The sequence below is a fragment of the Paramormyrops kingsleyae genome, chromosome 21, assembly GCF_048594095.1.
Source record: "Paramormyrops kingsleyae isolate MSU_618 chromosome 21, PKINGS_0.4, whole genome shotgun sequence".
Taxonomy (NCBI): Eukaryota; Metazoa; Chordata; class Actinopteri; order Osteoglossiformes; family Mormyridae; genus Paramormyrops; species Paramormyrops kingsleyae.
In genome coordinates this window covers 6726421-6739390 of record NC_132817.1, presented here as the reverse complement: position 1 = coordinate 6739390, position 12970 = coordinate 6726421, and the positions used below count along the sequence as shown (strand labels likewise).

Sequence of the window (12970 nt, the reverse complement as noted above, 5' to 3'; positions counted from 1 at the left end):
GAGGCCGCGGGCGCACGCGGTCGGGGGGGACTGAGAAGCGGTGTCACGTTGGCGCGGGAGGCCGCGGGCGCACGCGGTCGGGGGGGACGGAGAAGCGGTGTCACGTTGGCGCGGGAGGCCGCGGGCGCACGCGGTCGGGGGGGACGAAGAAGCGGTGTCACGTTAGCGTGGGAGGCCGCGGGCGCATGCGATGGGGGGAGACGGAGAAGCGGTGTCACGTTGGCGCGGGAGGCCGCGGGCGCACGCGGTCGGGGGGGACGGAGAAGCGGTGTCACGTTGGCGCGGGAGGCCGCGGGCGCACGCGATGGGGGGAGACGGAGAAGCGGTGTCACGTTGGCACGGGAGGCCGCGGGCGCACGCGGTCGGGGGGGACTGAGAAGCGGTGTCACGTTGGCGCGGGAGGCCGCGGGCGCACGCGGTCGGGGGGGACTGAGAAGCGGTGTCACGTTGGCGCGGGAGGCCGCGGGCGCACGCGGTCGGGGGGGACGGAGAAGCGGTGTCACGTTGGCGCGGGAGGCCGCGGGCGCACGCGATGGGGGGAGACGGAGAAGCCGTGTCACGTTGGCGTGGGAGGCCGCGGGCGCACGCGGTCGGGGGGGACGGAGAAGCGGTGTCACGTTGGCACGGGAGGCCGCGGGCGCACGCGATGGGGGGAGACGGAGAAGCCGTGTCACGTTGGCGTGGGAGGCCGCGGGCGCATGCGGTCGGGGGGGACGGAGAAGCGGTGTCACGTTGGCGCGGGAGGCCGCAGGCGCACGCGATGGGGGGAGACGGAGAAGCGGTGTGACGTTGGTACGGGAGGCCAGGGCTGCACGTGGTCGGGGGAGATGCCAGATAACGGCAGCTGGTTTGGATGAAGAAGGAATTTCACTGCTTTGTCACACTGGCTGCAAATGTGATGCTTTGCAAATGCATCTATTTTTCAAGATACTTAAGTTTGATACTAATTCCTATAACAGGAATAGTGAAGCAGGACATTTCAGTTATTCATGATACTTGGAGGACAGTGATAAAATTGTTTATTATATTCATTTTGAAACATAAAACGTTCAAGATACATGAAAGATTCACAGTCAGGTATGTATCGTCAGTCGATTAATTCTTTGAGTATGATTATGAATGAAGCAATAGTACCACCACTAGGATTTTTTTTCCCTAGCACTAAGGAGTCATGTTAGTGGGGAAAACACACTAAGTTATACATTTAGATACCCTATGGCCTTGGAATCAGAGACAAGAATTTATAATATGCAACAAACAAAACCATGCATACAGCTAGTTCAGTGGTTCAATTTCTTCCCATGAAAAAAATCAATGATATAAAATTGGCTACATGCTTCTTTTGTATAAGTAGACACTTAAATATATGACAACTATATAAGGCACTTTTTTCGTGAGGTACAATGGATGTCATTCTGCAAGGGCCCACATCTGTGCCCATGGGTCATAACCAGATACAGAAGCTCCTCTACTTACGAATGAGTTACGTTCCGAACGCTTGTTCGTAACTTGAAATGTTCATAATTCGTTATTCAACATCATTTTAAGGGTATACGCAAGTACAAAGAACTAGGATGCTGGGAGTACGCACGCTACGCTGCTGCGCGACAGGAGTAGCGGCCAGAAGTCGTACCAGGCAGAATTGGGGCGCAGAAAAAAATTGATGTTGTAGACAGGAAACGGGATCCCAATGAAAACAATTTGGACTTACAGTCGTCTTCGTTCGTATGTCTGAAAGTTCGTAAGTTGAAAGTTCGTAAGTAGAGGAGCGTCTGTATATATCAATGGCCGAAAAAGGACCCACAAAGGACCGGTTTCGGTTTAGCGTCTTCGATCTGCCACTGGGATGTCAGGGTAGAGTAGGAACCCTGAGAAGGTGGAGTCGTTGGTGTTGTCGGCATAGATCCCGGTGAACTCCTCTTCCCCGTAGACCTGCAGCCAGACCTCGTCGCCAACATCCAAGTGAAGCACTATGGAGCCCGAGGCCTGGTCTGCATCGTTCTCCTGGAACTGGTCATAGGTGAACATGATCGTCTTGTCGTTCTTGTAGAGGCTGACCCTGGCGTCTCTGGGGTAGACAGTCAGGTGGTACGTGAAGAAGTAGGCACCGGGCAGGACACAGCGGAACTTGCCACTGACGTCGTCGTAGTGCCGTTGCTCGTTGTGGAAGAACTTGGTGAAGCGGATGGGCACGTTGGCGGCGGGCACAGGGCCGGTGAGGCCCACGCTGAAGGCCGAGCGGTAGATGAGGGCACTCTCCCCACGTTCACCCTTCATCCCTGGGTTGCCTGGAAAACCACGAGGCCCCATAGGCCCATCGGCGCCTTTCTCACCTGGTTCGCCCTTCTCTCCAGGCTCACCTGTGGAACATAAGAGGATTAGGCTCAGTTTTGTCCATCCCAGGGTAAAGGCCTCTGGCATTCATATCCCTTACCTGTATCTCCTTTGTCACCATTGGCACCATCATGCCCATCCCTGCCATCTCTTCCTGGGTGCCCGCTGTGCCCAGGCGTGCCTGGCACCCCGCCCATCCACTGGGCGCAAGGTTGCCTGGTATCTGCTGCAGGTGCCTCGGGCTCCCCGACCTCCCCGGGCTCCTCCTCTGCCAAGGCGGGGCCCCACCTCCCGACCAGCAGCAGGCCGAAGACCAGAGTCCACAAGATGCGTGCCATGACCCCCGACTGCAGAGTAAATGGAAGTTCTCTGTATCACATAAAAGAACTGCTGTACATCTGTACTCCATCCTTCCTGATTATATTCAGAGGTGGATAGTTTAGGTCCAGAAAGTAAAAATCCAGACCAAGTTTTTGTTTCGCCCACCCTGTTGAGTATAAGTCACAGAGTACTCAACTGGTTGGTTGAAACAAAAACTTGGCCTGGATTTGTACTTCCTGGACCTGAACTATCCACCTCTGATTGCATCTAGATTAAACCAGACACATCAAGTGGCTAAACAGACGCAGGCTGATTTGGGTCTGTTGTTATTTTCTATACTGACAGAGAACACTGGGATCTTCATGGGAGATTCTGGCCTTATTAGATGTAATCATTTCATCTGTCACTCTGGTTTCAGTAATTATGGTAGGGGTGGTCAATCTTATCCGCAAAGGGCCGGTGTGTATGCAGGTTTTGGGGATAACCTTTAGATCAGCTGTTCAAACCCAGGTCTGAGGACTCTTCAGCTAATCAGTCCTCTAATTAGCAATCTAATTAGGAAGCTGCAGCGAAAATCTGCACACACAGCGGCCCTTACCGGATAAGATTGCCCACACATGAATTATGATATTACTGTTGTTAAACCAAAAACTGTTACGGAAGTTTTAGTACTTAAAATTATGGTTCCATCCCTCCATCCATCCATCCATCCATCCATCCATCTTCTATCCATTTACCCTGGTCAGCAGCACCTACCTCAGGCAGCAGAGGGAACAGATTACATTTGATTTATTTGGTAATTTATCAATATTGATAACTTGAATTATGCTGTTAATCACCAGTTCAGATTTATGATACATGCAAGTGAGTCCCAGGATGGGGATGCAGAGAACCTGCCTATAACAGCCTATAACAGTGATTCATCATGTATTTATAACTCTGACAAATCTGAGGAGCCACTTAATGCAACAGGCTCATAGGAGTTTAAATGTCAATGTCTGAAAATGTTTTTATCTTAGTTTCATATCTGCATGCTTTGATACTTGGGCTAAAATTCAGTATATTGGCGCCCAAAACAATACTGATCTGCGCATTTATTTTTAAGGGAAATGAAATAGAGTATTGTAATTAAAGTTACCCATAGCTTATTTTAATACAGGATATGAATGAAATGATCCAGTGGGGCAATTTAATATTGAGACATGGGATAACCCTGGGAAGCGGTGCACGGGTCATGCTCAGAGTCAACGAGCTTCTCCGCTGGCAGAATACCCATTTTTGGGAGCACAGGAAAATCTGATTGCCCATGAAAATCCGTTGAAAAGCCACTACAGAGAAACTGTGTGGCAGAAGGATTCGCAAATGCAACATTATGAACATCTGCAGGAGCAACCAATAGGCACTGAAAAGCTGCTCTTCTCGGCGCCAAGATTTTAATTTAATTGGATGCTGTCTGTCAGCAAGTTCCCACCTGCTTTACATTCAGATTCATTCCAGAATATTCTCGGTAAATGTGTCAGACACTACATTGAACGTGGGGTGGAACATGCCGGAAGGCGGAGAGGAGGGAACGGGCTCCTTACCTTTGTTGGACCTTTATCTTGGGTTGAAGAGCGCTTTTGGACTGCTGGAAGAGAGGAGCGATCTGTCCCCCGCGGCAGACTGACACTATGTGTGTCTGTCCTTGCGGTTCATGCGTAACTTAATTCCCCGACTGTCTTTCGTTCTATATTTATCCCTGCTGAAATACATTTGCAGTTCCGCCATGTCCCTCTGTCATTCTACTATTCAAAGCCATCAAAGTCCTCTCAGCCTATTCTCATTGGATTTTTTAAACCCCCTTTACCCCACTTTAAGGAATACAGCTCTCCATAGACAAATGAAGAGCTACATTCAAATACATCCATCTACTAATATGGCTGGTGCTGCGTAAAGATTGCATACCGCTTTTCAGATTGAGCTCAAAAGTCAATTCTCAGTTCTTGCCTCAGATTAAAAGCTTTCTCAGAAGCACAATGGCCCCACTGATCTGACCAGGGTGAGCAGTGGATGACAGATGGATGGATGGATGGATAGATGGATAGATGGATATAGTACAACTGAAGTGTGCTTTGGTCAAATTACCAAATAGTAAAATACTAATTCACAGTGGTTGTTATAACAATAGTACTACCTTGTTTATAGCAGGCTTAACACCAGTAGACAACATTATTAGCATTTGTAGTATATAATGTTGAAATAGTGCTTAAATGAATGAATTCAGTACTTAAACATGAAAGTATTGTATTATATTTTTGTGTCACTGAACAAAGTGTATGTCCACTTCAGGAGATTAACTGTGATTTATAGGAATACCTGGATTAGGCTAAACCAGGATTGAGTTGGAGCACAACTGATGCATCGTACTTGAGTACCCTCTAGTAACAGAGTGTATCCAGAAGGGGGCAGCATTTGTCAACATAAGTAGATTGTTGTTTCCTCCATAATAAAATTGTCAAGTACAACCATATACAGTTTTCTGGATGAGGAAATTGTTTCGCATCTAAATATATTACTGTAATCTGTTACCATATATTACTGCTTTGTGGAATAGCAGTGATGAGCCTTTGTGGACCACAGTAGAAAACGAACGTTATGACAGTTTCCAGAACCTCTCAGACAGGTGATGCAAAAAGACTCATTGCCAGAGTTTTCAAGAGTTATAGAATTCAAGAGCTGTATGTGTGCAGTTAGAAAATTTAAACCCGGGTTCCGCTTCAGTACAAACCCGGGTTCCGCTTCAGTACAAACCCGGGTTCCGCTTCAGTACACTGTTGTTACTAAAATAATGGCCTTAATGCCAAATAAGGAGATTTAAAGATTTCCATCCTGTTTAATTATATTCTACATTATATTTGTAATTCCCTGACAACATTGTTTTTTCCTGGATTCAGAGCTTTAAAAACATAGCATTAGACAGTTAATGTGGGTATTAAACTGAAGGAGAAAGATAGTCTCATGTAGGGAAATCAAAAGGGATTTATTCCGATACTGATCCAGGAGGTGTATTTCAAAATCCAAATGGCAATGTGCCGAACGCATAAAGGCCCGACGTGCAAAGAAGGCAACCTTGCCCCTGCACAACCTTAATCAGTAAAGTCAGCTTTGTGGCAGTCACACAAACAATTACAGTATGATTAGAATAAAGAACGCAGGGATAAACACATATGTTAAAGCCCAACCTATAATCTGGAGGCAGGCACATCTGAAAAGGAGTTCCCTTTTTCTGTTTTTGACAATTCAATTTTCTCAGTAATTGGTTTTGGCTACATTGCTAACCACGACTGTTCCTGTTACAGACAAGGCATACATGGGAATGAGGTTATAAAGCAAGCCCGAGGCCGCTAGAAAACGGGATTTAATTCTACAATAATCTTCTATAAGCGAAAAAAAGGATTTGTCGCTTAAGGCAGACCACTTCCAATGTGGAAATAAAACTGTCATAGAGATTACATTTGTATTGGAACCCTCGCATGCAGTAAGTGGGATGCTCTTCCATTACAGGGCACATGCACACACTCTGAGACGCCAGTTAACCTGTGTGTCTTGACACTGTGGGGGGGGGAGGACACTCAAAGAACACCGAGACAGCATGCGGTGATGCTTTAGGTTATTAAAGTGGGGTAAAAGGGGGTTAAAAAATTATTGAATGGGAATAGGCTGAGAGCCAAGAGGCCACCTGGTCACATGTGATCACCAAACACACCAGCGATGCGTTTTTATGGTGGAAAAAATAACATCTTTGAGTGTGACCAAGAGAGGATGGCAAGGATGTCAAAGAGCTGCTACTTTGGAGCGTGATCGGGCCGGACGGATGGTCTGTCTCGCCACACCGCGAGAGGCAGGGGCAGGGTGACCGAGTGACACACTTCCGTGGAGAGATGCAAATCCCCAGAAGTCTATTTCATCAGTGAAATGGATTCACTCTCCTTCAGCAAATCCACAGAGCAGACCTTCAGGCAGCAAGTGAGGTTGAGTTAAATCTCAATGGACGACCTTTTTTGGGTGTCAGCGATTCACCTCGCCGCATATCCTTTCTCTCAGCAGTCTCTGCCAGCAGACCTGGTGTGAGCTGCGATGGAACTCCTTTATGTGCTCTGGGGGCATTGGGGTCCTGCCTGGGAGCTGCCCGGAAAAATGCCTGTTTAAAAAAAAACTTGTGTTTGACTGGATTAAATGGACCATTGGCACAATGCGACAGACTTTGACATTTCCTCTGTCCAACATCAGCCCAGCTTCACCTCAGGCACAGAAAGAGCATGACACTTCACCCTGATTCTGGTTGGTTAGGCCATCCTGATCAGCATGGCTTCTCCTGAGATATTCCGGTAGGGCCTCCAACAAACATGAAACATGCCACCAGCCTGTGGAGAAATCTTTAACCATCACATGGTAGAACTACATGATTAGCTCTTCACATTTAAAACCACCAGATATTCTTGTTGTAGTTCCTGTGCGACTATGTCCAGAAGCCAAGAGGAACGTGAAAAAGAGGACAATTCTGACACAGCTAAGGGAGAGATGAAGATTTATTCAGTGAAAAACGGAAAAACACATCTGCTGTTCTTAAATAGATTAAAACATGCAAAATTATGTTGTGAGATATTGTTCACATCTGTACCCTTGGTAATAGATGCATGGTACTCCTGTTAGACATGCCATCTGTAAAAGAACTGTGGCCTTTAGCAAGACTGCAGATGGGTTTTTGCTTTGATGCAGCATAAATAAACAGGATTATGAGGGCTCTAGATATTTTTTTTTGCTGCCTAAACTCAAACACAAACATTACACATTTCTCTGTCATTTCCCTTTCCCACCATTTCATGCAAAAACAAGTTAAACTACTAAACGCACGCACATCTTACAGTGACACATGTGGGATACATTACGTCCCCTATGTATTTACCTGGAGACCACATTAAATACATTGTCAGGTTCCAAAATGTAAATTATTACATCAGTGTAATGTCATTGTGATGTCACTATGATATCAGTGGCGAAAAACCAACCAGAAAGACAAAAGCCACCTGGAATGTCTGATCCCACAGTTGTGTACCCAGAACCCATTGCCACATGCAAAATGCACTGTGTGTCACATCCACCACAAATTAAAAAAAGTGTCTGTACACTGAGGAATATTCTTATCATCAACAAATACTACATACTGCATGAAACAACAGCTGGTGAGTAATAATTAATTTGACTAAAACTACTAGCTTGAACGATAAGGACTGTGGCAGTATGGCATCCACTGTGAAGAGACTCATATTTCAGGGAGGTAATTTCCTCAAACAGATGATTTAAAAAAGACTGAACACCAGAACATAAGTGAAATTAAATTCGGTATTAGTTTTTCCAGGAGCTGGAGTGGTTACGTTGTCTCTCATATTCATTTGAAATCAATTCACTGCCATCTGCGATTGAGTTCAGCTTCTGCACATGACTGATGACGTCAGTCTTCAAATGTCGCTACTCACAATGCATAGTATTGCATTCAGTTCCTGTCCACCGTGCTGCAAAACACACTCGCTATATGTAAACAGATCTCCAGCAGTTTCGGTAATATTGGTTCTAAATAACTTCAGGCGTACCGACAGAGGAAATGTTTGTGGAATAGAAGAGCCAACCCTGCAATTAAATGCAAATCCCCATGCCCCCCCCAGGCGCCCCCTACTTCATCAGATGGCTTCTTATAAAGCTCAAATGGACAGCTATCTGACAGTGCTGATTGCGAAAAAACCCCCTGCCCATGTAGCACAATTGGATGTTGTTCTAATCTAAAATTCACCTATGTGTTTCATGGGTCACTGAGATTTCCATTTCCATGCATTTAGAAAATTGACGTGACTGCAGATCATCAGCATGGGTATTATAGCACAAAAATCGGTGTCCAACCCAGTCTCCACATGTTGCTCAGGCTACTGCGTCATTGCAGACCACCGCATGTGTCTGGGACGTGCGTTTCCAGTCTTTGCAATAGACCAGTTGACAGCAAACCTTCAAATGGATGATTTGCATTGACCATTAAGACATGAATCCAGGTGCTGAATATTTCATCCATCTATCTATCTTCTAACTGCTTATTGCAGTCAGGGTCACAAAAATCATCAAGAAATAATCTTCTTCCCCCAATGAAGCTAGTGGTTTATTCCGCTACTTTCAGATCAGAATGTCTACTGTACTCGATGACATCACAGATGGTTGCCCCTCTGACCTCCTCTCCCTGCACCCCCCAAGAAAAATGGGCCTTAGCTTTCCTCCCAGTATTTCCCCCACTTGATTTCCGGCCGCTTATCTCCTGTAAGGCGCCATGGGCTAGACCTCCCCAGGCCCGCCGCCACTCGCTTTGCCACCGTGCATTGTGGGAGTCTGCTTGGCCCTGGCCGTCACAGTGGGTTTGCTGTCATGGGGCACCGTGAGGCGCCACCTTCGGAGGAACTCCTGGAACTGCGGGCGTCGCACATCAGCAGACTCCGGAAGCATCTATAGAACTCAGACCCTCAGTCAGCAGGCGCCCCTGGCAGCCGCCATCACATGGGAGAACGAGCAGACCTTTAAAACACATTCATAAGCAAAACTCCTGCACTCACTCACCATGAAAGCTTGAAAAATACTTATAGACCCTGAACAAAGCTTTTCTCCCTGACTGGGACCTTGTTAGGGGGCTGGTGCGTGGCAAAGTGGGTTGAGGCACTGTGTCTGTGATCAGAAACTCCCAGATCAAATCCCCTGGTCCGCAGTAGCGCCCTTAACCCTCTCCAGGTACTGTCTGCCTTAAAGCATCTGCTAAATTATTAAATATAAATGAGCCTGTTCACATGAAAAGCAAACTCATACAGCAGATGGGATGCTGAAATTAGCCTGACATCTACCAACTCATTTGATTTGATTTACTCAAATGTCTTTTTCCAGCATCTAAAGCATCCCCATTCTCACCTTGTGTGGAACTGTGCTGGCAAGTAAGGCTCAGTACAAAAAAGGTGATTGTTATGCTTGTTGAAGCGGCTGGACTTAAACTGAAAAGCATCAGGGACAAGCTCTGGGGATTCCCTGTCTTGACAGACCCACAAAGGACCCGTCAGCTTAAAGCTTCCACGCAGGGAAATTAATTTAGCTGCAGGATGTTCACAGGAAGCCTGCAGGAAACGATAGAGGCATCTCGGCTGGGCGTCCTCCTCTCCGAAACCGGCCCAGCCCCAAACCCAGTGTCTTTCATTCTGCTACCACACATGGCCACTACTTGCCAGTAAATCTCACCAGGAATGACACAAGGGGCTCAGAAAATTGGTTCCTGAATAAGTACGACACAAGTAAATGGCAAACAACAGCAGGGCATCTCAACAATTCAACAATAATGTTGGTTGGCGGGGAGAGTAATCGTTTTGCCTTAGCTCCCCCACCCTGCTTTGATTTAGTTATTAAGTGTTTTTATAATCAAACTGTTGGGGGTGCGCTGTCTGTTTATGACCCATTTCGAGAGAAGGCAGATCTGTAAAAGAAAGGAGCATGAAGCCTGCTCTCTGTTCCCAGCGTCATGTAGCATAACAACACATTGCACACTTTCAAATTAAAGATTAAAATTTCTTCCGACGGATGTCAAGCCCCAGCTGTTGGTTAAACTTGAAACAAATGTTTTTCTTTTCAAGGTTACTAATAAAATTAGAATGGAGTGCAATTTCAGCAAGGGCAAAAAGAGACAAGGCCGCCATCAATGTGATTCAGCAGGGATGTGGTGATTCAGCAGGGATGTGGCGATTCAGCAGGGATGTGGCGATTCAGCAGGGACGTGGCGATTCAGCAGGGATGTGGCGATTCAGCAGGGATGTGGCGATTCAGCTGGGATGTGGCGATTCAACAGGGACGTGGCGATTCAGCTGGGACGTGGCGATTCAGCAGGGATGTGGCGATTCAGCAGGGATGTGGCGGGGGGCCTTTTTGGGGCTGCCGTTGAGTCGTGTGTGTTGGGATCACTGAACATCAGCCCCATTCACCGTGGCATTTAGCAAGTAGCCAGTGGCTCCCGAGTGCAGGCTGGCGATGGAACGCGTCGCTTTCAGTTTAGCTCCAAAACATCGACGACGCTGCGAAGACGCGATCCTGCTCCCCTTGAGAAAACGTAGTGTACTTAGTATACTTCCTGCAATGCACGTATACTCATAGTCAACTACATTTCTTCAAGGAAAGTCAATAATATTCCTGCTGATGCTAATGTAAACTTTCAGTTGCTGTGGTATGTGTTCCTTGGGAGTTAAGGCTGAACTCACCCAGAGGACGGGGTTGGTAGGTTAGGGACCACCGGCTCCTGAGGACGGGGTTGGTAGGTTAGGGACCACCGGCTCCTGAGGACGGGGTTGGTAGAGGACGGGGTTGGTAGGTTTGGCTTACCACCGGCTCCTGAGGTACCCACATTTGCTGAGCGTTCTCAGCTAAAACCCTCCGTGTAACAACCGTCCACTCAATCATGTTCCGCTCCTCATCTGTGAAGGTCTCTCCACAATAATTCAACCGCAATATAGTTCACACACATAAAATTGCTCTTCTTCTTGATGAACTAGTGCGTAACTTATAGCGCTATTGACACACAGCTGACAATAGCTTAGTTACAGACTGGGTCCGCTGAGGGCAATTTTAAATAAAACGACATCCAGTCAGTAACCAGACAGCATTAAGTAACACTCAGCCACGGAAGGGCAACAGCTGAGGCGATTCATGGAACAAAATATATTTATTCCATGAAAATGTATTTTTCATAAATTTCACTATATGAAGCCAAACGCATACAAGGCCGTGTGAAGCGTAGCAAACATTCAGCTGCGTGGAGGAAGACGGATAAGTGGGTGAGAGGCTGTAAAGACCAGATTCAGCACAAGGTCAGAGCATAATGAGAGAGAAAGAGAGGCTGGCAGCGGCGTGAGAGATGAACACTGCGGAAAAACACAGAGAGCGGTGTGGAAGCCTGAAGTGTCCATTACATAAGAACATAATACATTTACAAACGAGAGGAGACCATTGGGCCCATCAAGCTCGTTTGGGGAGAACTTAACTAATAGCTCAGGGTTGTTAAAATCTTATCTAGCTCTGATTTAAAGGAACCCAGGGTTTTAGCTTCCGCTACACTAGCAGGAAGACTATTCCATACTCTAACTACACGCTGTGTAAAGAAGTGTTTTCTCAAATTCATTTACAAATATCCTCCCGCCAATTTCCACTTATGGCCACGAGATCTAGTATTTAAACTAATAAATACTAGATAAATACTAATACTGTGTACGGCGATTCCAAGGGGACACGTCACGCACAAAGTCCACTTAGAGACACTGGTGAGCATCTGTTCCCTCCTTTAATAAGCAGTTACACAACCAGTACATTTAAAACTACATTTACTGGTCACAGCAGTATACAGGCAGTCCCTGGGTCATGACAAGATCCGATGCCTAAGTCTGTCTTCCGTTAGAATTTGCAGATAAGTCAGAACAATAATAATACACACATTATACATAATAATACATAATAACAATAATAATACAGCATTTATAAAAGTAACCACACGCTGTACTGTCACAAAGTAATGTGTGCATTTGCTATTACTGATCATTATATTTAACCAGAATTTTTTTACGATACACTTTATAGTAGTCTATGTAATGTAACTATAGTTATAGAGAGTTCAAGCAGTCCATCAGTCAGACATTCTTAAGCGGGGATTGCCTGTATATATTATATATTGCATATTTTATTTATTTATAGGGAAACAGGCAACAGGGTAGTGAGCATATCAAAATGTATTTTTCATAAATTTCACTATATGAAACCAAACGCATCTGGGGGAGGGGCATACTCACCAGCCGAGGCCACGCCCACTTTCTCCTTCTTCAAAAGTCCCCCTGGTGGACGAGCCGACGAAACATGTATCTGTACAGCAATTCTAGTCTTCAACTCGCCTCAACTCACAGTCTCCATTAGTATGGGCTGGGAGGAATTGAAGACTGAAAGTGACATACAGGAAAAGGCCCCCCCATTCGGGAGGGGACACTCCTCGCGAAATCGTGGATCTGTTTTCCGCCGGAATGGAGAAGTTGGCGATGGAAGCAATAGCAGCAGTAACACGTAGATCGAAATTTGCCAACGCGCCTCGTTGCTTGGTGGAAAACGAAAAAAAAACAACAGCTCAGAAACTGGACGAGGTCATGGAGACCAGTGACGTACTGCTGCCGCAGCGCAACCCACCCCACAGCCGGGAGAGGGGGTCTCCATACAGCCCCCACCCTGCTGGGCT

The 12970-nt window shown here is 46.5% G+C and overlaps 1 protein-coding gene and 1 long non-coding RNA gene across 3 annotated transcripts; both read right to left on the bottom strand.

The window, feature by feature from the left end:
• Positions 1–1002: 1002 nt before the first annotated feature.
• adipoqa (adiponectin, C1Q and collagen domain containing, a) lies at positions 1003–4398 on the bottom strand. 2 transcript variants are annotated; one of them, XM_023818458.2, is made up of 3 exons: positions 4239–4398; positions 2435–2681; positions 1003–2360 (listed from the first exon to the last, which is right to left on the bottom strand). In XM_023818458.2, the coding sequence occupies exons 2-3, from the start codon at positions 2670–2672 to the stop codon at positions 1822–1824; spliced, it is 777 nt and encodes a 258-aa protein (XP_023674226.1). In that variant the 5' UTR covers positions 2673–2681; positions 4239–4398; the 3' UTR covers positions 1003–1821. The 2 variants fall into 2 exon arrangements, with proteins under 2 accessions (XP_023674226.1, XP_023674227.1); XM_023818459.2 differs by having other exon boundaries at positions 2435–2703; positions 4239–4375.
• A 1229-nt stretch (positions 4399–5627) lies between these two features.
• LOC111847362 (uncharacterized) lies at positions 5628–12881 on the bottom strand. Its single transcript, XR_002839096.2, has 3 exons — positions 10959–12881; positions 6966–10831; positions 5628–6835 (listed from the first exon to the last, which is right to left on the bottom strand). It is a non-coding gene; the product is annotated as an uncharacterized lncRNA (long non-coding RNA).
• Between the last annotated feature and the right edge of the window lie 89 nt (positions 12882–12970).